Source organism: Populus euphratica, unplaced genomic scaffold (assembly GCF_000495115.2).
Source record: "Populus euphratica unplaced genomic scaffold, PopEup_1.0 scaffold92.1, whole genome shotgun sequence".
NCBI classification, from domain to species: Eukaryota; Viridiplantae; Streptophyta; class Magnoliopsida; order Malpighiales; family Salicaceae; genus Populus; species Populus euphratica.
The window spans coordinates 145,558-166,820 of NW_011499974.1; the positions used below are offsets into that span (position 1 = coordinate 145,558).

Consider the following 21,263-nt stretch of genomic DNA (forward strand, 5'->3'; position numbering starts at 1 on the left):
TATCATCATACTCCATTATATCGGTTCTAGCCAGTGAAGTTTTCCACACTATGGCCCACTGAAAGATTGAATAATTTGTTAAAATGAATAAAGGATTACGTAATTAAAATACCCTAACACAATTATGTTTTTTAAGGATTATTGGTGACTTATTATTATTATTATTATTATTATCATTGGTGACTTATTATTATTATTATTATTCAGTAAACAAAATTAACCTTCTTTCAAGTTCGTTAAATGTTGAAGATTTTTATTATTATTTTGTGATTAATGCATATAATACAAGATAATCAATAAAAAGAACTCAATTCAAAAAAAAAAATATAATAACAAAATAACAAAATGTTAATATCAATTAAATAAAAAAATTAATTCCAACGAAATAGAAAAGTGAAACTCACTAAATTTTAAATCCAAAAGCCAATTATTTAAAGATTTAGCGTTATAGCAACATTAAAGAAAGCGATCAAATTACATTGGAGTATTTCACACGTGTCTATTTGGCAATTCATTAGTTTTAACTTTTCAAAATATTTCTAAATTGTTTTCTGTTTTAAAAAATATTAAATTGATGTATTTTTTGATGTTTTTTGATGTATTATTATTAAAAATTTTAAAAATTATTTTAATATATTTTTAATTAAAAATATCATACTGGATTATTAAAACACTTAATTCTTAGATTTGTTGGAGGCTACTAGAAAAAAAAAAAAGATGACATTGTCCTCTGAATGGAAAATTCAAACTTAGTTAGAACTCGGTTTTCTCTCCCTATTGTTTGCGTGTTTGTTTTAGCTTTTGTAATTGAGATTATGGTTGGATATGATTTATTTATGTATAAAACTCAACCACAAAAGCTAATATTTCTTGTTTTTTGTAGCTTTTTTTATGGGTCCCACACTCAAACCACAACTCCCATCTCTAAAACAAATACACATTGTAAGGTTTCCTAACTTGAGTTCAATAGATACTTGTTCAAAATTAATTATAGAAATTTACTGTATAAAATACATTATGAATCTTCTCGAAAAGCATTATGGACAAACAATTCATAAGACTTTTTTGTTTTAATTTGGAACTTCTATAGGACCAAATTATAGGCCATAATGTCATAGAAGTGTGAGATTGAAAGATGAGAAATCAAAGTAAATAACACATAAGGAAAAAATAACGTTAACAAAGTTTAGACAAAATATTTATTGTAGTTTTTATATTTTATAAATTATAAATATTGGTTTTTATAATATTTAAAATTTTAAAGTAAAATTGATTTTGATTTCAAACTTTATTTTTTTTATTTTTTATTTTTAGTTTGAAAGATGTAAGAGAAAATGATTTGAATCCACCACTAGAAAGAGATAATTTTTATTGGCATCGATTTCAACAACAAAATCTATTAATATTGATGTTAAATTTTTTATTGATTATAAAAATTTATATTGGATTTTTTTACCTTAAAATTACTTAGAAAAACATATTTAAGCTCAATAAAATTTTTTTTATTTTAGGGTGATTTTGGGCTTTAAGATGGTTTGTTGGATTCTTTTAAGTCCACGAATGAATTTATCGAGTTACCTATGACGTTTTTTAGGTGTTTTAGGTAAAAAAATGAGTTGAAAACTCGATTTTTAGGTCAAATAAACTTTTTTCTTGATTTTTCAACTATTATGATGGCTGAAAAATAAACAATATCTGATCACAAGATATCTTACTTTTTTCTAAAAAAATTAGAGAGGATGAAAACAAAAAAAAAAAGTCGCGCACGGAATCTTACTAGATGTGCCAAACATATGGCCTAACTTACTAAGACAAACAACACTTGACTTTTTAATTTTTTTTAATTAATACTTTTTATATATTTTTTTTAAAATTATATTTAAATTAATACTCATTCTCTCTTTTATTTTTTTTTATCTAAACTCTTTAAAATAGTGGTTGTTTTTTATTATTTTTTATGCATTTAATTTAATTTTTTGAGAGATTATTTTAATTTATATATAATCTTTTAATGTTTTATATAATTGAAATTTATTTTAAAAATTAAAAATTTTATTTTTTGTTAATATTTTTAATATGTGTAATCTTGTATAATATTTTCATCTTTTATTTTATTTAATTTAATCAATTTCATGTATATTTATTTAGTTACGAGGCAAAATATCCTAGTCTATATCTGACTTTTATTTTTTTTAATTTTTATCTTTATTTATTGTTAATAATTTTTTATTTATTTATTAACACATTTTATTTTCAATTTATTTTATTAGTTGTATGCATTATTTTTTTTATTTTTACTTATAATTTTTTATATATAAAAACATATTAAAAAGACTTGTATATATTTTTTTTTCAATTGACCCCTAACATAGTACAAGTCAAATAGTTATTAACTATATATGTTCTGCACACTCAAAATATGTATGGAAATCAAAAAAGGAAGAAAAAAAAAAGAGGGAGTTTATTTGGTGATTCCATGATATAAAATATAAACTTGTAAATAAATAAATGTTCAAACTGAAAATTTGACACACTCTCATTAACATTTGATTATATGTTTAATATGTATGTTAGAATTCTATTATTATTTTTTGTGTTGAGAATATATTTGTTATTAATTATATTTTTACATGTTTATATATATATAAATGGTTAGATTAATCATTCATGATTGAGCATTTTGTTTCCATTCATTTCTTAATTTCCCTTTTTTTTTAAGAATGAAATGGGAAATTCGTGATTTACAACTATCCAAAACATGACTTGATAACACAAGACAAAACACATACCCAAAATTTCAAAGAGGTGGGCAATAATGGTTGATTCTGCAGAAGCCATGAAATGGTTTCTGTATAATTGGGATAAGAGGAATGATCAGGACAGGACTTTGTTGCCTCTGATTCATAACAGGAGGTCATCTGGGTGACAATGCGATATGACTCTGATTTGACAGACTTTTGTATTTTGCTTAAATGATAAGATAGCAATTTAGATAGTCTATCAAGTGCTCACATTGGAGCCTTTATAGACTGTTTATACAATCCACCCGCAAGCTACATGCCCTTTCTGGACAAACTTATTGACCTCACACTCACTAAATTAAGGAGATAATTTTCATATCAATGCATCTTTTCTGTGAAAGAATTATTTTAATTTAATAATTTAAATTATTAAATAATTTTTAAGATATAATTAATATTATTCTCTAATATAAATAAAAATTATTTAATTCTTAAGTTTTTATTGCTTACATTATCTTATTTTATATTTAATTTTTATTAAATAAATAAAAATATTTGAATCTAAACTTGTAATTATTTAGTCATTAAATAACAACTAATTATTAATAATAAAAAAGATACTGTCAAACAGAATGATTTCATAAGCAAATCTGATGAAATTATTAAAAGAATAGAAATAATTAAAAAAAAGCTAGAAATATTTAATAGTAATTCCGTCAATAAAATCACATGTTATTATCTACTCATAGTCAGATCGTCGGTGGTCCATTAACAATTTAACACCTATTGTTATCACCGACGCGAATACATCGTAAGCCTTTGCATTAGCATTTAAGTCATTGATTGAATTGCTAATGGGTTTGAAATTCCTGACAAGAAATTCATCTGTCGTTTTTTTACCGATGAAAATATAGCATTTTCGGGTTATTTTGTCTGTGTTAATCAATTCTGATGGTGACATATCCAGATGCAAATTAAGGTTGCGCCACCGGTCTAACGAGAGGCACTCACGGTGATGAATTAAAGTATCTCCCAGTCCTGGAACCGAACAGTGATGATTTGGAAGAAACCAGAATTGCCTAAGAATGGTGTACGTTCACGAGTTCGGAGACAATGAAAAACAATGGGCTGCTGATTATTCACAATAGAGGAGGGAAGACCTTGCTTGTCTAGCTAAACTAGATAATAGTAAGTCTATAAAACTTTAAAGCATAAAAAACTTTTATTTAAAAGAATGATTAAAAAGCGATACAAAAATATTTTCAATGCTTCACTTGTTTGTTACGTTTTTAAGTTTGGATGATTATTTAATTTAGTATTATAATATCAATGATCAAACAAATTTGAACGATAATTTTATAGTGTGTGTATATTAATATATGTTGATATGTTTATCAAAATTTCTTTTAACTTGCTTGTTTGCATTTTTTTTTAATGTGTGTTTGATATTGTGATATTATGGTTTTTTTAATTAAAAATATATCAAAATTATATATATATATATATATATATATCAAAATCACTAAAAAAAACATAAAAAATATTATTTTAATATTTTTTAAATAAAAAATAATTTGAGTAGCACTTTAAAAAGTATATTTTAAAGCTAAAACCAATATTCATTAAGTTTATAAGTACATATTTCAACTTGCTTTTTCTAATAAAAGAATCCCTTATTTATAGGATTTAAATATAATCAAGTTAGATACTATTTGCATTTCAGTGCTTGGCTTAGCGGTGGAAGAGACTTGTTTCCTTCCACTGCAGCCCACTGCACCTGGGTTCGAGCCCTGGCATACACGCCTGTCATCCCCACAGTGCCTTACATGTCTACTGGGTTTGCAGGGTATTCAGTGGGCCGTGGGGATTAGTCGTGGTGCGTGCAAGCTGACCCGGACACTCCACGTAAATAAAAAAAAAAATTAGGTACTATTTATGCAAAATTAGAAGGAAAAGGAGATTAATCAATTAGTCCATATTTAAATATACTGACCTGACTTATATGTTAAATAAATAAAAAAATATACTGACCTAATTTATATGTTAAATAAATAAAAAGTTGTGGACAACATATTCATTATTTGAACTTAACCCAAAAAAGTTATCTATCTTGCTTTTAGGCTTAAATCCTTAAAACTTGCATATGGTGTCATGCTTTTCCATGTTTATGTATGAACTATTAGTATGACATCTATTTTTTTTTTAATAGTTATTTTTCGTAACTATTATCTTTTTCAATAGTAAACTTGCTAATGTTTACTTGTCTTACAAATCACTCATTAACGCTAGCAATAACATAACAAGATATAACAACTCGTTTTTTTAAGTCACTTATAAGAAAAAGTAATCATTTTCCATCATTAATTATCTTTATTTTTAATAAGCTCATTTAACTGATATGTAAAAGTATTTTTAGTTACCAAGTAAACACACAATTTTATTTATAAAGTCATAGACTAGAAAAAACAATCACAACATACACTCTTCTATATACTTTACTCTCCTATATATTATTATTTTTTATATATATTTACTAACTTAAAAATCAGGAAACCCCCTATTTCTCTTATAGAAAAGATGTTTTTCAGTTGAATAGTAATGGTTATAGCAAAGATATTATGTTCATTTACTTGAAAGTGACAACTTAATTAGCTTTTATATGTTGATGAAGATGATAAACAAGAATAGGCAACATGTCACTGGGTTTCTTCATTGAAAATGATATCTTATCTTCCTAAACTGTAAAAATTAGGGTTTTATTGGAATTTTATAAATTTTAATTTGATCTTTTTTTTTCAATTTCAACACACACACTCTTATTTGTACCTAAAAATTCTCAATTGTTGCAATTACACCACTGAAAACCTAGCTTTAAATCTTTAAAGTTGAGCGTCTTTTGCACTTTGATTCTTAGTTTCTACATTACACAATTTGATCTTTATCAACCATCAAACTTTTAATTTCTTTCATGTAAACCCCTAATTCGATTAATTTCAGTGTTTGAACTCATACACCTTATGCATTTTGGTTCTTGAATTTTCAAATTCTTTTCTCTAACCCTCAATAAGCCTTCAATCTTTAAATTTATTTCAATTAACTCATGATCGATTGCACCAATTAAATATTTTCAAGTTTCAATTGTGTCTCTAATTTTTTAATATTTATGAATTGATCCAAATTAGATCTTCAAACTTGATTTTTCTTTAACCGAGTCCTCAATTGAATCCATAAAACCTACTAAAAGTTAAATTAATTGCTTGAACTTAATTAATTCTTATAATTTTGATCAAATTAACTTCAAACTTATTGTTTTTAATTAAATCTTTAATTAAGCCAATTAAACCCATTAAAAATTTGATTAAGTCGTTAAAAGTTAAATAATTCTTTTAATTTTAGTCAATTTAGATTTTAACCTTAACTTTCTCTGTGTTACGTCTTTATTCAGTTCATCATGTTAAAATATCTTAATCCGGTTATTTTGATTTATTGCTACAAGATAGCGTACCTTATTATGTCTTAAAAATATTTTTTGATATTTTTATTCTTCAATGGAAAATAAAATATATTTATTTATCTCTCATATCTCGAATTATATATATATATATATATATATTCATCAAGCCACGTGGCAATGACATATTATAACCACCTCTTAAGCTTTCGACTCGTGGCAGAATTCATCGAGGCCAACTTGAGACGATTACACATATGCTGCCTGGATAAAACACATCCTCTCGGCATATGACATTTTACCGAACATGTTAGGGATGTTACCTAGCTACCCATGCATGCTGCAGCCAGGACTCATGATAGAGGAACAAAATGTTTCCTCTTTCACACGATGTGTTAAATCATGAGTTCTGTAACCTTTTGTTGTAGTCAAAGAGTTTTATGTGTGTGTGTGTGTGAATCAGCAGACATTGTGGTGGTGGCTCTGCTGATTGAAGGGTCGTGAGCTTGGTGGTATGGGTTCCATTTGAGCCACCGGAAAGCATATGATCACAAATGTGAAGTTCCCACAAACAACTTTCATGTTCTTCCAAAATCTGAAAAGTAGATTATATGATCTGGCTGAAAAACACAGGAAGAGAAAATCGACGAACTCATCATGGGACAGATTGGGCTTCGGTTTTGGGCCATGAGGCCATCCAAATTGGGCATGTCCCCATTTAAGTAGGGCATACCCTGAAGCATGTAGTGATGGCTAGTAGAGGTGTTCATTTTCGGTTCGGTTTGGTTTTTATAAAAAAAAATAATCAAATTGGAATTTTTTTTTTGAAAAAAAACCCGAAACTGGGTCAAACCGACTGGTTTTGGTTTGGTTCGGTTTTTTAAGGGAAAAATTGGCTCAAATCGGTTTGGCTTGGTTTTTCCGGTTTGGCTCAGTTTTTCTGGTTTGGCTCGGTTTTTTTCTGTTTTGGCTCAGTTTTTCTGGTTTGGCTCAGTTTTTTTTCTTTTTGTCTCATTTTGGCTCGGTTTGTTCGACTCGGTTTAATCAGTTTTTTTTTCGGTTCGGTTTTTTTGATTTTTTGTTCTTATTTTTTCAGTTTAATTGGTTTTTCAGTTTCTTTAAATACCCCTAATAGCTAGGTTATGATGGTGGCAAACATTAATGGACATATATATATATAAACCAATGCACAATATATATATATATATATATAAAACAATGCACACTTGCTCCATGTGTCATATACTAACCATGTACTTGAATAATATATTTTTTTATGTTTTTTCATGCGGTCCTTGTAATTTATTTGTTCTTGCTCATTCTATTTTTTTTTAAAAAAATTAATATGATCTTGCATCAAATAAACTGTTAATTCTTGACAATTGACACACCTGTGTCCACTATTATTTATATGTTGTTAAGAATTAATATTAAAATGGAAGGTTGCACTTCTTAATATTGAAAAAGGGGATGTACTAATTAATTAAGAGAGGTTACATTAAAAAAATTTATCAAGAGTGTGGGAGGATAAAATATACATTAAACTACATAATTATTCATTAGTGCGAACTTTACCATTTTAAATTCAATACATCATTATATACTTATATTTTCTCACAGGAAATCAGTCCCGGGAATGCAAGAAGTAAGTACTAGTTTTTCTAATATATAGTGGATGCTGAACTCATTTATGTATGCAAGATAATTAGTAAGAAGAAAAAACAAACAATTACAAGCTAATTAGTATATATTTTATCCAACCAATTAATTTCATGATTAATAATATAGAAAGTACATTACCTTGGTTGCACGACATGTGTCTGCTTTGCCTATATTTTCCAGTCACTCACGAACAGACAAAGATTTAAAATTTTCTAACTATGCCTAGGATGTGTGTTCGAAAGTACTCTTATTTTTTGGTGATTTTTAATAGTATTTTTTATTTTAAAAAATATTAAATTGATATTTTTTAAAATGATTTTGATGTACTAATGTATAAAAATAAAAAAATTATTTTAATATATTTTTAAATAAAAAAATTATTTTTGAAAAATACCCACATTATAATCCCAAACATACAATGCATGGAACATACCCATCCAATATTTATCATATCGTAAGAGGAATGGCTCCACAGAAGATATCCAGCATCAACTCATGCCCAGAAAAAGCTTAACAGATAATGGTAAGATTATTTGATGGGCAATGCATGTGATGACGTTTTGTGGATCCCATTTTTTGGCCAACTTTTACACATAGCATCTTAGTGGGCATCAACCCTCTCATCGCCTCATATAGTCTCAACATTTTTTATCACAATAGAAAGATTATACAAGATGTGACACTCTCATGCTCGCCACCATTCGCAAAGAGCCTATTGGAACAAGGAGAGTGTATTATAGCATGGTACCATAGGATTTATTGACGAACCCTTCAGTAGCTCCATAATTAAGTAAGAAGGCAATTTTATTGGAGGAAGGTAACTAAGTATATGCATAATAAGGTCTTTATAGTGCATTTATTAGCCAGGATGTAATCTATGAGCCTATTGGAACAAGGAGAGTGTATTACAGCATGGTACCATAGGATTTATTGACGGACCCTTCAGTGGCTCCATAATTTAGTAAGAAGGCAATTTTATTGGACGAAGGTAACTAAGTAAATGCACAATAAGGTCTTTATAGTGCATTTATTAGCCAGGATGTAATCTATATTAATAATTCAGAATTATACGGATTTTTAAGTTATACTGAACTTTATTTCATATGATTGGGTGGAAAGTGTTGTCAGAAGGCATATTGAGATCGAAACATGAGCATCATTCCCACTAGTACTTGCCATGCACTTGTGTTGGGTTGCTTCCATGGCTAAATATTAATCCTCTGAAACCTATTTAATGCCAGTCTCACGTCTCTACAATTAGTTTTGTGACTGAGGTTGAGGATGATGTCCATTGATGAGGTCCTCGTAAGGTCTTTCCTAGGCTGTTAGGCATGGAAGATTGAGCTTGCGTAACTGGGAAAACTGTAAAATAGGAAACACCCGATACCTGAGTTAACATTAATAGTGAAGAAAGAAGTTTCAAAGAGACCATGTCATGTGTGCTTGCAAAACAAAACTGAGAAAGGAAGAAGATGAAGCTTTCTTGTAAAAAAGCTGATTAGTAACCTTAAGGTTCAGGAATATCCATTGCAGTAGATGCAAGCTCTGTTCATGCAATCCTCATGACTCATTATGGATCTGAGCCCATGTCAATACATGCCTTAGTTAGACTACTAGGACATGGGCAATGTGATGGGGGTGTAAATTCTGAGCCCATCATCCATGTAACAAGGCCTCAAAATAGTTGGGATTTAAAGTAAGGTGTGGAAAATAAAATTGAGATGAATTCTAGGCAAGGAAGAGCCACCAGGCAATAGTATGGTACAGTTCTAGGCTTTCAGCATGGTTGCTGCTCCACAGTGTTTTTATTCTTTTATTTTTGCACAATGTTTTGTTTTTATTCTTACAAGGTGATATGGTTTTGGAATTTGTGTTTAGTTTGAAGGTTCAAAAGTGTTCATTGCAATACCGTTGGTTCAGACAAGCACGTTCTGATGCCCGGATCCTTTATGCAGCCATTGTTAACACTGAATTCTCGATAATTTACTCCCTGCATCTCAATCGTGTGGGTGGGAACAGCATATAATGGGAGTACAATGGTTCAAAGCTCATACAAGGGGCTCTGAGTTAAGACAATAGACACGTCCATTTTTACATTAACCCATCTCCCACATGTTTCTGGGCTGGACCTGTCCATGTTAGAGAAACAGCTAAGCTTGGACAATTAGCAAGGGGACCATAGCATTACCATTTACCATACCAAGAGGATAGTGATCGTGAACTAAATTCCCGCAATCCAACTGAATGTAGACATGGATTATTACAAGTATACCTGAAGCATGGGATGGTCAGCCAAGTGTGGATAAAACTGGATGGATTGATTGATTTGTCTTTACTCCCAGCCAAAATGCACTCAACGATACATAACAATCCCTGCAAGTGATTTTCAGCCCTCAATTTGTTCTGTTGCCAGGCTTGGATTTTCATGCTAGAAAATGGACAATAACACTAACTTATCGTACTCTTGTCATCTTAATTTCTAATTTAGCATGGATATACATGGGCTGACCACAACAACAATGATATATTATATCTGATATCTCATTGTCTTCTTTTTAACCTTTAAATGGACATAAATTCTAATGGATACTCACTCACTTGGGACTTTGTTACAGAGGAAGAAAGTTGTATTTATCTGCTGTTTTTTCTTTGAGTTCCAAGGCCAGCCCTTAAGAAAATAAGAGCATTTGTTTCTCATAAATCTGTGTATACGTGCAGTCACAGTGAAAAAGCAAAACACCGCATTAGTCACAAAAGAGACATCGATGCCTGAAATAGCCGGTCTCCTGCTTCAAGCCCTAAAGCAAGGCTTTTTAGGTTATGTTTCTGTTAGCTGCCAAGAAAAGCCATAAACTTCTCCCAAGGAACAAAACAAAACACACATACACACACTTAACAGATAAAAGTTCGAAAGGACCTCTCGTTTCTGCAAACAATGCATCAATCCAACCCCTATAGGTCCCATTCCTATATTCCCTCTCTTGGGACTCGGGAAAATTAAACAAAAAGTCCGCGTCCTTGACATTAAATTAAATATCTTTCCTTTACACCAGAGAGACAAAGAAAAGGAGAAGAAGAGTGAGTCTTTATGGTAAGCCAAGAAAATGAAGGATAAGAAAAAAGGCAAAGTGCACCCACCTCCACCACCATCATCCAAATCTCCAGATAAAGATCCCGACACAGTGTTAAAGCTACTGCCAGTGACTATTCTAGCTTTAGCCCTCTCTCTTCCTAACCAAGATCGTGAGGTTTTGGCTTACTTGATAGCAAGGTCCATTTTTATCACCACCACAACAAACCCATCTTCACTTGTCACCCAACATCCTAAAAACAAATGCCAAACCAAGACCGCCCCTACCACTGCCAACAAGAATGACAAATATTGCGGCCAGGAGGTTCCTCCTTTTCAATGTGGGTGTTTTGATTGCTACACTAGGTTTTGGTATAGATGGGACTCATCTCCAAACAGAGATTTTATCCACCAAGTTATTGAAGCATTTGATGAGCATTTGGTGCAGAATATTGAGTGTCCAAAGAAACACAAGAGACGCAAGAAGAAAGGTAAGGTCTTGATGATGGGCCATTTTGAATCTGATAATATACCTGAGAAATCAGTGCCTGAAGCTGAATGTGAAGTGATGGTAGTGCAAGAAAATCTTGAAAGTGGAGAGACTGAGGTTGTGTCCGGAGAGGAGATAGGGGGGTGTGGGGAGCTGACTGGGAACCTGGAAATGGAGGTGATGACAGTACATTCTTCAGGGTACAATAATAACCACAAGGGCCTGGCTAGGAAGGTTTTACCGGCTATAGTGGGTTTACTGAACTGTCGTTTATGGAGTAATCTATGGAGTCGGGACATGTAAGAAGCATGTATATGTTTTAATTCTAGTCAAGGGTTTAGGGGAAAAAAAATGTTGCTTTTGCATAATGGAAACCTTTAATGTTTTCTTGCAGCAACAGGGAGGGGTTAATGTTTTGGGGGAAGTCTTTGATTTTCATATGGCATACAGACACGGTGATTTAAGTGAAGAACAATGGATGAATGTTGTGGCATCGATGGTCTAATTATTTTGCATTATTAATTAGAGGGTGTGATCACATTGATTTATATTAATTAGAGTGCTGTCTTGATTGTTTCCTGCTCAATCCATATGCAAATCTTTAGACTCTTGTTTGGTTGGTGCTTTATAATTAGTTACAGTGATGATCTTAATTGTTGTGATTTGTCAAACTTTGTTGACAAAATTAATCAAGACCCAAGTAAGCATATCTCTCTGGGGATATGGAATTTACACTCTGGAAGGGGCCAGTCCCATGTCATTTCACGGGTTTGGATTTTTTTGCTAAAAAGATTTCGAGGGATTCTATTCAAGATGAGCACCGCAAATGCAGAATTTTAGAAGAAATAATATTGTTTGAAGAACATGAAATAATTTTTTTTAATATTGTCAAGAGCGGATCTTTGCAGCAATCCATCAAAGGAGAGATTATGGTACTGGAAATTATAGAGTATTTTTAACTTTCCATAAACAAACTAAATGGAATGTTATTTCATGACATTTTTCGTACTTGTGGCACGTTTGGTAGAGGTGATTTTGCAAATGTGCTTCTATTCTTTTTCAAATGCTTCTGAAATAATTTTTTTATTATTATTAATATGAATATCCAGCTAGTTTGCCTACAATTTTATTAATTTTACAAGTTTTAAAATTAATAATTTTATAAATTTTTAATAATTATTATATTAACAACCACATGGTCGAACATGAAATTATAGAAATGTAAATATCTTGATCCAAAACTTTTATTAAATTGCTTTTAAAATATTTTTAATATGATATGATAGCATGAAGAATTACTAATTTGATATATTTTTTCAATTCAAAGAATTATTAACAAATACATCCTAACTCAACTATTGTAACCTTATCTATAGAAACAAAAGATGAAAAGGATTAGTCATTGGGGAGACTCCGTCGTGCCCTCGACTCTTTGTTAATTGCTATAAAATATGGGTATTAAACTCAGCCTAATAACTTATAAATTGACATAATTATCTAATAATTCGTTCTCTTTAGAAAGTGTGTTTTAAAAAAATAAAAAAAATATTTAAAATTAATTTTTTAATATTTCAATTCATTATAATTTATTATGAAAAAAAAATTTAAAATTTAAAATAAAATTATTTTAATAAATAAACTAGAAAACTATTCGCATGGAAAGGAAGCGGGCCACAAGGCCATTGACAACTTCTATGGGCTTCACCCTCCTGCCTTTGAGCCTTTGTATTTATGTGTTTAGGGTTTTGTATTAAAATTGTTTTTGAGTCTGCTCTCCTTGCCTTGTATTAAAATATCCTTGTTCGTAATCACTCTTTTATGTGGGTCGGTGCACTGGGTTTCCTGCAGAGGGTTCATTCAAACCATCTTCAATCGTAATGGATCTTGGGCTCTTTATATATATATATATATATATAAAGGAGATTTATTGGAAGAAGAAGAACTCTACTAACTCGCAACAATAACAATAATTAATTTAGTAGTTTTGGAAAGATTTTCTAATAGAAAATCTCTCAAGAGGATCGAACTAATTGAACTAATTAATCTAATTGAACAATAATTAATTTACTATAAGAATTAATCTTATCATTTTATAATTGAACTAATTACTTAGTAATTGTATGAGTTATGATTAATAAAATACAGGTGTTGTACAAAGTAAGTTGTTATCTCAAGAAAGAAATTAAGTAATACTATTTACTTTGTGATCAGTTAATTATTACATGTTTATAAACCACTAAGTTGTACTATAAATAACATCTTTATCAATTCTCGATTTGATTATAACCTTCTTTGAAAAATCAATTCTAATTAATTTGCAAAAATACAAGTACTTGTACTTAATATATTGCAAATCTTGCGTTGTTTTCTTTTATAAACCTGAAAGAATTATATGTACAGATTAAACCCATCCGATTATAAATCAAAAGACTAAAACCAAATCAATTAATTTTTTTTTAAAAAAACATTATATCAAATAATCCTTGAATGTTCATGCACCCTCTTGGTGCATGAATAATAAATTCACTGGGCTTGCAGGATGTTCAGTGGGCCGTGTGGATTAGTCGTGGTGCGCGTAAGCTGGTCCGGACACCCCACGTAAATTAAAAAAAAAAGAAAAAAGTCTCCCTTTATTAGTCTTGAGGTGGTCACGGGAAATCTAACATTGTTAAACGTGTAAGGGCACAGTCCAAAACGCTCTCTTGATGATAGCCCTTGCCCAGTTTCAGTCACGTTTTCTGGAAGGGCTTTGAAGAAGAAGCAGGAAGTGAAATTACACCGGCGTGAAGTTCATGAGCTAAAATAATGCAATATCAAGATTTTCTTTTTTGAACAACAAATTCCTCTTGTTGTTTTATGCAGCCTTTACTCTTGTTTGTACAATGAGAAATGTAGGTTTACGTTAAAGATTCAATTCAATATAATAGTTTAATCTATTAAATAAAATACTAAAATATAAGCTATATTATTCTTTAAGTTTGTTGATCTTTAAATATCAAATAAATATAAATGATGAGATTTAAATTTGTAATTATTTAGTTATTAAAATTTTGATATCATATTAAAGAACTAATTCAATCCAATTACTTAAACTGTTAAACGAGATTTTAAAATATAATTTATATTATTCTATAAAAATTTAACATGAATAAAATTCACATGGATTATGCTACATGGAGTTTAAGTCTAGATAATTTTTGAATTTATTTATATTTATGTTATTTAATTCTATATAAAAAATGCTAATTAGATTCATAAACAACCTAAAAATATTGTTCAAGTGTATTATTAAAAATGATTCATTACTTAAATTCATCACCTTCGTTTCAACTTGTGATTTTATCTATCAAAAGAATGATTAAATCTTATGTAGTAGAAGTCTAGGGTTTTACAAGGACATGTCAATTCAAGACCCATATGAAAGTTTAGCAATTGCGCCATCGAAAATGCCTTCTTAATTAGTATTCAAATTATCATTAATTTGGAAAAAAAATACACTATGAGAAAACCTCATTCCCAATGAAGATAGCATAAGCAACCCCCCTAAAACTCAATATTTTCCTCGTTTTGTTCAAACCTCAAACTCCACGCTCCTCCTCCTCCTTTCCATCCCTTGTAAGAACAAACTCTTACACTCAAAACGCCAACAACACACACTCAAGACATCAAGAATCCCCTCAAAACAAACTATCTAGTTGGTGGCTAAGTGATAAAAACTTGGGATCAAGAAATTTGCTTCCTCTGTGGTCTCAGGTTCGAGTCCTTGATTGCTCATATGATGGCCATTGGAAGCTTATATGATCGTTAACTTCAGGGCCCGTGGGATTAGTCGTGGTGCGCGCAAGCTGACCCGGACACCTACGTTAATCTAAAAAAAAAAATCCCCTCAAAACACACTAATGACTCAACCATCATCCCATGTAACAGCACCTCTGAAAGATGAGCTTGATATTGTTATCCCAACTATAAGAAACTTAGATTTCTTGGAGCAGTGGAGACCTTTCTTTCAGCCTTACCATCTTATTATTGTCCAGGATGGGGATCCTAGTAAGAACATCCTGGTCCCTGATGGCTTTGATTGTGAGCTTTATAATAGGAATGATGTGAATCGGGTTCTAGGTCCTAAATCTAGTTGTATCTCCTTCAAGGATTCTGCTTGTCGTTGCTTTGGTTTCTTGGTTTCCAAGAAGAAGTATATCTTCACCATCGATGATGATTGCTTTGTACGGGTTTTTTACCTTTTTTTTTTCTTTTTTTTCATTTTAGAGTCTAAGGAGTTAGATTTTTTACGACAAGTCAACTTGGAGTGGAACCGAGGGGCCTCCACATTGAAATTGATAGACTATTTGCTTTTGTTTTTGTTTTTACTTTTTAAACTGTGTTGGTGTATGTTTTAAAAGTTATTGATTTTATTTTTTTAGTTTTTATTAATATTAAAAATAAAAAATATTATTTTAATATATTTAATTAAAAAAGTACTTTTCAGAATTTGCTTTGGTTTTGTTCTTTTTATTTATTTCTATTTTTTAAAGAAAATCTTGCTGCTTTGATTGAAGGTCGCTAAGGATCCAAGTGGGAAGGAGATAAATGCATTGGCTCAGCATGTACAGAATTTGCTGACACCATCTGCTCCATTTTTCTTCAACACTCTTTATGATCCGTTTAGAGAAGGTGTTGATTTTGTGAGAGGATGCCCTTTTAGCCTGAGAGGAGGTGTGCCTACTGCTATCTCGCATGGACTATGGCTAAATATTCCTGATTATGATGCCCCAACTCAGCTTGTCAAGCCTCTCGAACGTAACACCAGGTTAACTCTGCATCAATAGCAATAGCATATTGGACACTGCTTCTTGGTCTAGGCTGTGATTTGCCTTGCTTGAAAATTGAATTCAATCTTGTTTGCATTGTTTCGTTGCTGTTCAAAATCTCAATAGAAGTGTACTTTTGGCTCAATGTTTGTCTAATTGTATTCTAAATTTAGCTCACACAGGTATGTGGATGCTGTTTTGACAATCCCAAAAGGCACCCTGTTCCCAATGTGTGGAATGAACCTTGCTTTTGACAGGGAATTGATTGGCCCTGCAATGTACTTTGGTCTCATGGGTAACGGCCAACCCATTGGGAGATATGATGATATGTGGGCTGGCTGGTGTGCCAAGGTAATGCCTCGATCACTTTTCATCTGTTTGCTACCAATTTGCCCATAGGATTTAACGATGAAAAATACTCCTGGCTGACAGCGTTCTGTTAATGATTTATCGAATGCATGAGACATGAGTAGACTATTTTGATTGCCATGAAAATGCAATTGGTGCTTCGTTTAGTTTCTGTAGATCTTGATGTTTAAATCTACGTTAATGGATTAAGGGCTAAAAGTAATCGTATAAAGTTGCGAACTTCTTCTGTGAGCTTGTAATGGATTGCTTCTGCCTGGATTGGAATCAGAATTCGACTGCCATTTCTTGTGCTAATTCTCATTTGATGGATAAAATAGAAGAGACGGAGATGCACGATGGAATACAGTGGGTATTTTTTTTATCTTCTTGATGCTCCAAATGATAGGCATGCACAGACCCCTTTCAATGTGTGTGGATTTCAGGTAATCTGTGATCATCTTCGTCTCGGGGTGAAGACAGGACTGCCATACATCTGGCATAGCAAGGCGAGCAATCCATTCTTGAATTTGAAGAAGGAATACAAGGGCATATACTGGCAGGAAGACATCATCCCGTTCTTCCAATCTGTTGTCCTGCCAAAAGATTGCACGACCGTGCAGCAATGCTACCTTGAGCTTTCCAAATTGGTCAAGGAAAAGCTTAGCCCTGTTGATCCTTACTTCAATAAACTTGGTGATGCCATGGTTACTTGGATTGAAGCCTGGGACTTGCTCAACTCACCTGCGCAAGAAGCTGCAGCTCCGGTCGATGGCGTTAAGAAAAACTGAGCTCTCTTTAGCCTTCAAAGACCGCATTTCATTTCTTTCACTGTTCTAGTTGTATGTGATTTCCTTTACCCTGTTCCATTTTTCCCTGCTTACTTGGTGTCGCGCTTTGGATCTCTATGATCTAGAACAGGAGCATCAACCATTAATAATAAAGTTCAGGCAGGCTATATACAATCTCGTTCTAAGAACCCATAACATAAAAAGAAAAATACATATGCTTTATTTAATATGGAAAACTTGGAAATGACTTCCATTGCAGGGCTTTTAAGCTTTATAGTACCACTAAATTGATCTAAAAGCATTTTAACAAAAATTACACGAGTTTTAACAGGGCGATGGTGAGGGAACAGAAGTTTCAAGTGTCAGTACTTGTTTTCCTTGTTGTGCAGTAGATAGTATAGTATAAGTGTTTCAAGATATATCATCAGAGCCTGCAACAGGGACATATATATTCGGTTTGCAAAGACACTTGAATGGCAAGCATCACTCTATCAACATAGAACCCAAAAATCTACATCCAACCCCCTCTGGTTTACTCTGCAATTAATTGTTTTCGAGAGAAAAGAAACATGACTATTTTTTTATTTGAAATTACTGTAGCAACTTACGAGCCTCCCATCTGATTTGTTAAATTCCATTTAAAATTTAAATCAATACCCTCAAAAAGATTTCTAATATAAGAATTGATTTAATCTTTAAATTCAGTTCCAAAAATTTCAAATACTCTATTAGTGTTTGAGAGCGTATAAACGTCTGAAAGTATAGAAACTTTTGTTTTTTGGTGCATTTTATTTTAAAAAATAAATCAAATTAATACTTTCTTCATTTTTTTAAATTATTTTGATATATTAATGATATATATGAAGAAAAATCTAAAAAAATTATTTAAAAATATTTTCATATAAAAAATACTCTATAAAATCACACTAAATCATAATACCAGACAAACAGTAAATGATGTAAGCGATGATTCAAATCTAAAATCCACCTTGCCAATAGTATCATTGTCATGTCATTTTGGGCAGGAATTTTAAGATGCCATTGGTTTCTTATATGGGGTTTGATGATCCATTTATTAGCGAACCAAAATACATGCTAGCTCGCTTGAATCGTGCATGACAATTTCAATGAGGTGGTTTAAGAGTCAATGATTCCTCCATAATGTATTTTTAAAGTCGGTTATAATGGAAATTTATCTTGAATGCTAGAAACTCATGCTAAACTGGGTCGATTTGATAAATAGACTCAAGAAACTTGATGTAAAGTTTGAAATTCTGTTCTATATATTTATTCATGCTTTACAACTAATATATATAATATAGAGAAATGAAATCACGATCCAAGAATAAAGCCTAAACAATTGCTAACGAAAAAATAATTCCTAAACATAAGTTTCTAATAACTGGACAATGAGTTATATATGGAATGTGAAGATATATGTGCAGATATGGAGTTGATGTGCAGATATGACGTTGATACTCCCCCTCAAGTTCGAGCATGGAGATCTGTAATGCCCAACTAGCGTGATAATGCTTGGAAGTGGTCTTGTCCTAAAGCTTTGGTGAAAATATTAGTAAGCTGATTGGAGGTTGATATATGTCTAGTGGTGATGAGACCGGATTGTAACTTCTCACGAACAACATGGCAATCAATTTCTATATGTTTTGTACGCTCGTGAAAAATAGGATTCTGAGCAATGTGAAGAGCTGCCTGGTTGTCACAGTATAAGAGCATGAGTTTGGAATGGCAAATGTCGAGATCATGAAGAAGTGTTTTAAGCCATGTGAGTTCACAAGTAGTAGAAGCATGAGCCCGATACTCAGCTTCAGCAGAAGAACGAGAGACGGTCTGTTGCTTCTTAGTACGCCAGGAAATGGGACTAGTGCCAAGCTGAATAAAAAAACTTGTCGTGGATCTGCGAGTGAGTGGACAACTAGCCCAGTCTGAATTAGAGTAAGCTGAGACTTGAAGATTACTGGAAGCAGGAAAGAATAAACCCTGGCCTGGAGTGGATTTAATATAACGAAGAACGCGGATAGTAGCATCATAATGGGGCTGTCGTGGCTGATGCATAAATTGGCTCAGAATATTGACTAAAAACACGATGTCAGGACGGGTAATGGTGAGGTAGATGAGATGCCCAACAAGTCATCAAAAAGAGCTTGAATCAGGAAGAAGATCACCATCAGCATTGTTAAGTTTCAGATTTTGTTCCATAGGAAAAACAGTGGGGCGAGTACCAAGATGACCACTGTCAGCAAGAATGTCAAGAGCATATTTGCGTTGATTCAAGGATATACCAGTGGGAGAATGAGCAACCTCAAGTCCAAGAAAATATTTTAATTTGTCAAGATCCTTAATGTGAAAGTGATGAGCGAGCATGGTCTTGAAGTTGGTAATGGCAGAAAGATCATTACCTGCTATAAGAATGTCATCAACATAAACCAATATGAAAGTGAAAGACTGACCCTGAGAGAGTTTGAAGAGTGAGTGATCATCCTGAGATTGGATGAAACCCGCAGCAAGCAGAATATAGCATAATTTAAAGAACCAATTACGAGATGCTTGTTTGAGGCCATAGATGGATTTTTGAAGACGAAAAACAAGAGTTGTTGTTGGTGTGGAATAACCTGGTGGAGGAGACATATAAACTTCCTCATCAAGATTGCCATGTAAGAAGGAATTGTTAACGTCCAACTGGAAAAAGTGCCATTGTCGAGCTGCAGCAACTGCAAGAATACATCTAACAGTAACAAGTTTAGCAACAGGAGCAAAAGTGTCATGATAATCCAAACCTTCTATCTGAGTATATCCCTTGGCCACTAAGCGAGCTTTATGTCGTTCTATGGATCCATCAGCTTGAAATTTGGTTTTGAACGCCCATTTACAGCCAATGGATTTTTTGCAAGGTGGAAGGGGTTAAAGAATACAAGTATGGTTTGCTTCTATGGCTTGAATTTCAGCTGCCATGGCATTGCGCCAATAAGGATGGTGCACAGCTTGAGAATATGATATGGGATCAGGATGTTGAGATAATGCAGAAAGAAAAGCTAGATGGTGGTTAGAAAAACGATGATAAGATAAAAAGGAAGAGAGACAATGAGTAGTATTTGAGGAAGATCGTGGAACAAGAGAAGCCGTGAGGGACTTTGAAAGGGAAGAGCAGATGTAATCATTGAGGTAAGGTGGATGTGTAGCAGCTCGTTTTGGTCGTGAGATAAGATCTTGAGGTGGTAAGGAAGGAGATGGTGATGTGAGTGGTGATGGAGGAATTATGGAAGGGGAAGGTGATGATGTTGGTAAACTAGATGAGGAAGGAATATCAGGAATTGGAAATGGAAGGATTGGAGCAGTTACAGGAGGTGAAGGTATGGGGTGATAAGGAAAATTATGTTCTTCAAAAGTAACATCATGGGAGATGAAGAGCTTGTGATTTTCTAGATCATAGACACGGTAAGCTTTATGGTTGGCAAGATAACCTAAGAAAACACAACGTGAAGCTCGAGGAGAGAATTTATCTTGATGTTGACGAGGGGTTTGGGCATAACATAAACAACCAAACACTTGTAAGTGTGTATATGATGGTAGTTTTTGGAAAAGGAGCCCATAAGGGGACTTATGTTTCAGGCTAGGGGAAGGGGTTCGATTAATTAAATAAGTGGCTGTGAGAATACATTCTTCCCGGAATGAGATGGGAAGATTAGCTTAAAAACGTAAACACCGGGCCACATTAAGTAGATGGCGATGTTTTCGTTCGGCAACACCATTTTATTGAAGTGTATCCACACACGTGCGTTCGTGAAGAATGCCATGATCATGAAAAAAAGTTTGGAGTTTATTAGACAGGAATTCTTGACCATTATCGGTCCGCATATGGCGAATAATGCAATTAAATTGAGTTTTAA

The 21,263-nt window shown here is 32.3% G+C and overlaps 2 protein-coding genes across 3 annotated transcripts; both read left to right on the plus strand.

Moving 5' to 3' along the window:
• Nucleotides 1-10,870: 10,870 nt before the first annotated feature.
• LOC105139393 (uncharacterized) lies at nt 10,871-11,967 on the plus strand. The gene has a single exon (XM_011045803.1). The coding sequence runs from the start codon at nt 10,959-10,961 to the stop codon at nt 11,715-11,717; it is 759 nt and encodes a 252-aa protein (XP_011044105.1). The 5' UTR covers nt 10,871-10,958; the 3' UTR covers nt 11,718-11,967.
• A 2,998-nt stretch (nt 11,968-14,965) lies between these two features.
• Nucleotides 14,966-17,525, plus strand: LOC105139394 (UDP-arabinopyranose mutase 1-like). 2 transcript variants are annotated; one of them, XM_011045804.1, is made up of 5 exons: nt 14,966-15,085; nt 15,295-15,637; nt 15,971-16,221; nt 16,396-16,573; nt 17,014-17,525. In XM_011045804.1, the coding sequence occupies exons 2-5, from the start codon at nt 15,314-15,316 to the stop codon at nt 17,356-17,358; spliced, it is 1,098 nt and encodes a 365-aa protein (XP_011044106.1). In that variant the 5' UTR covers nt 14,966-15,085; nt 15,295-15,313; the 3' UTR covers nt 17,359-17,525. The 2 variants fall into 2 exon arrangements, with proteins under 2 accessions (XP_011044106.1, XP_011044108.1); XM_011045806.1 differs by having other exon boundaries at nt 16,405-16,573.
• Nucleotides 17,526-21,263: the final 3,738 nt, after the last annotated feature.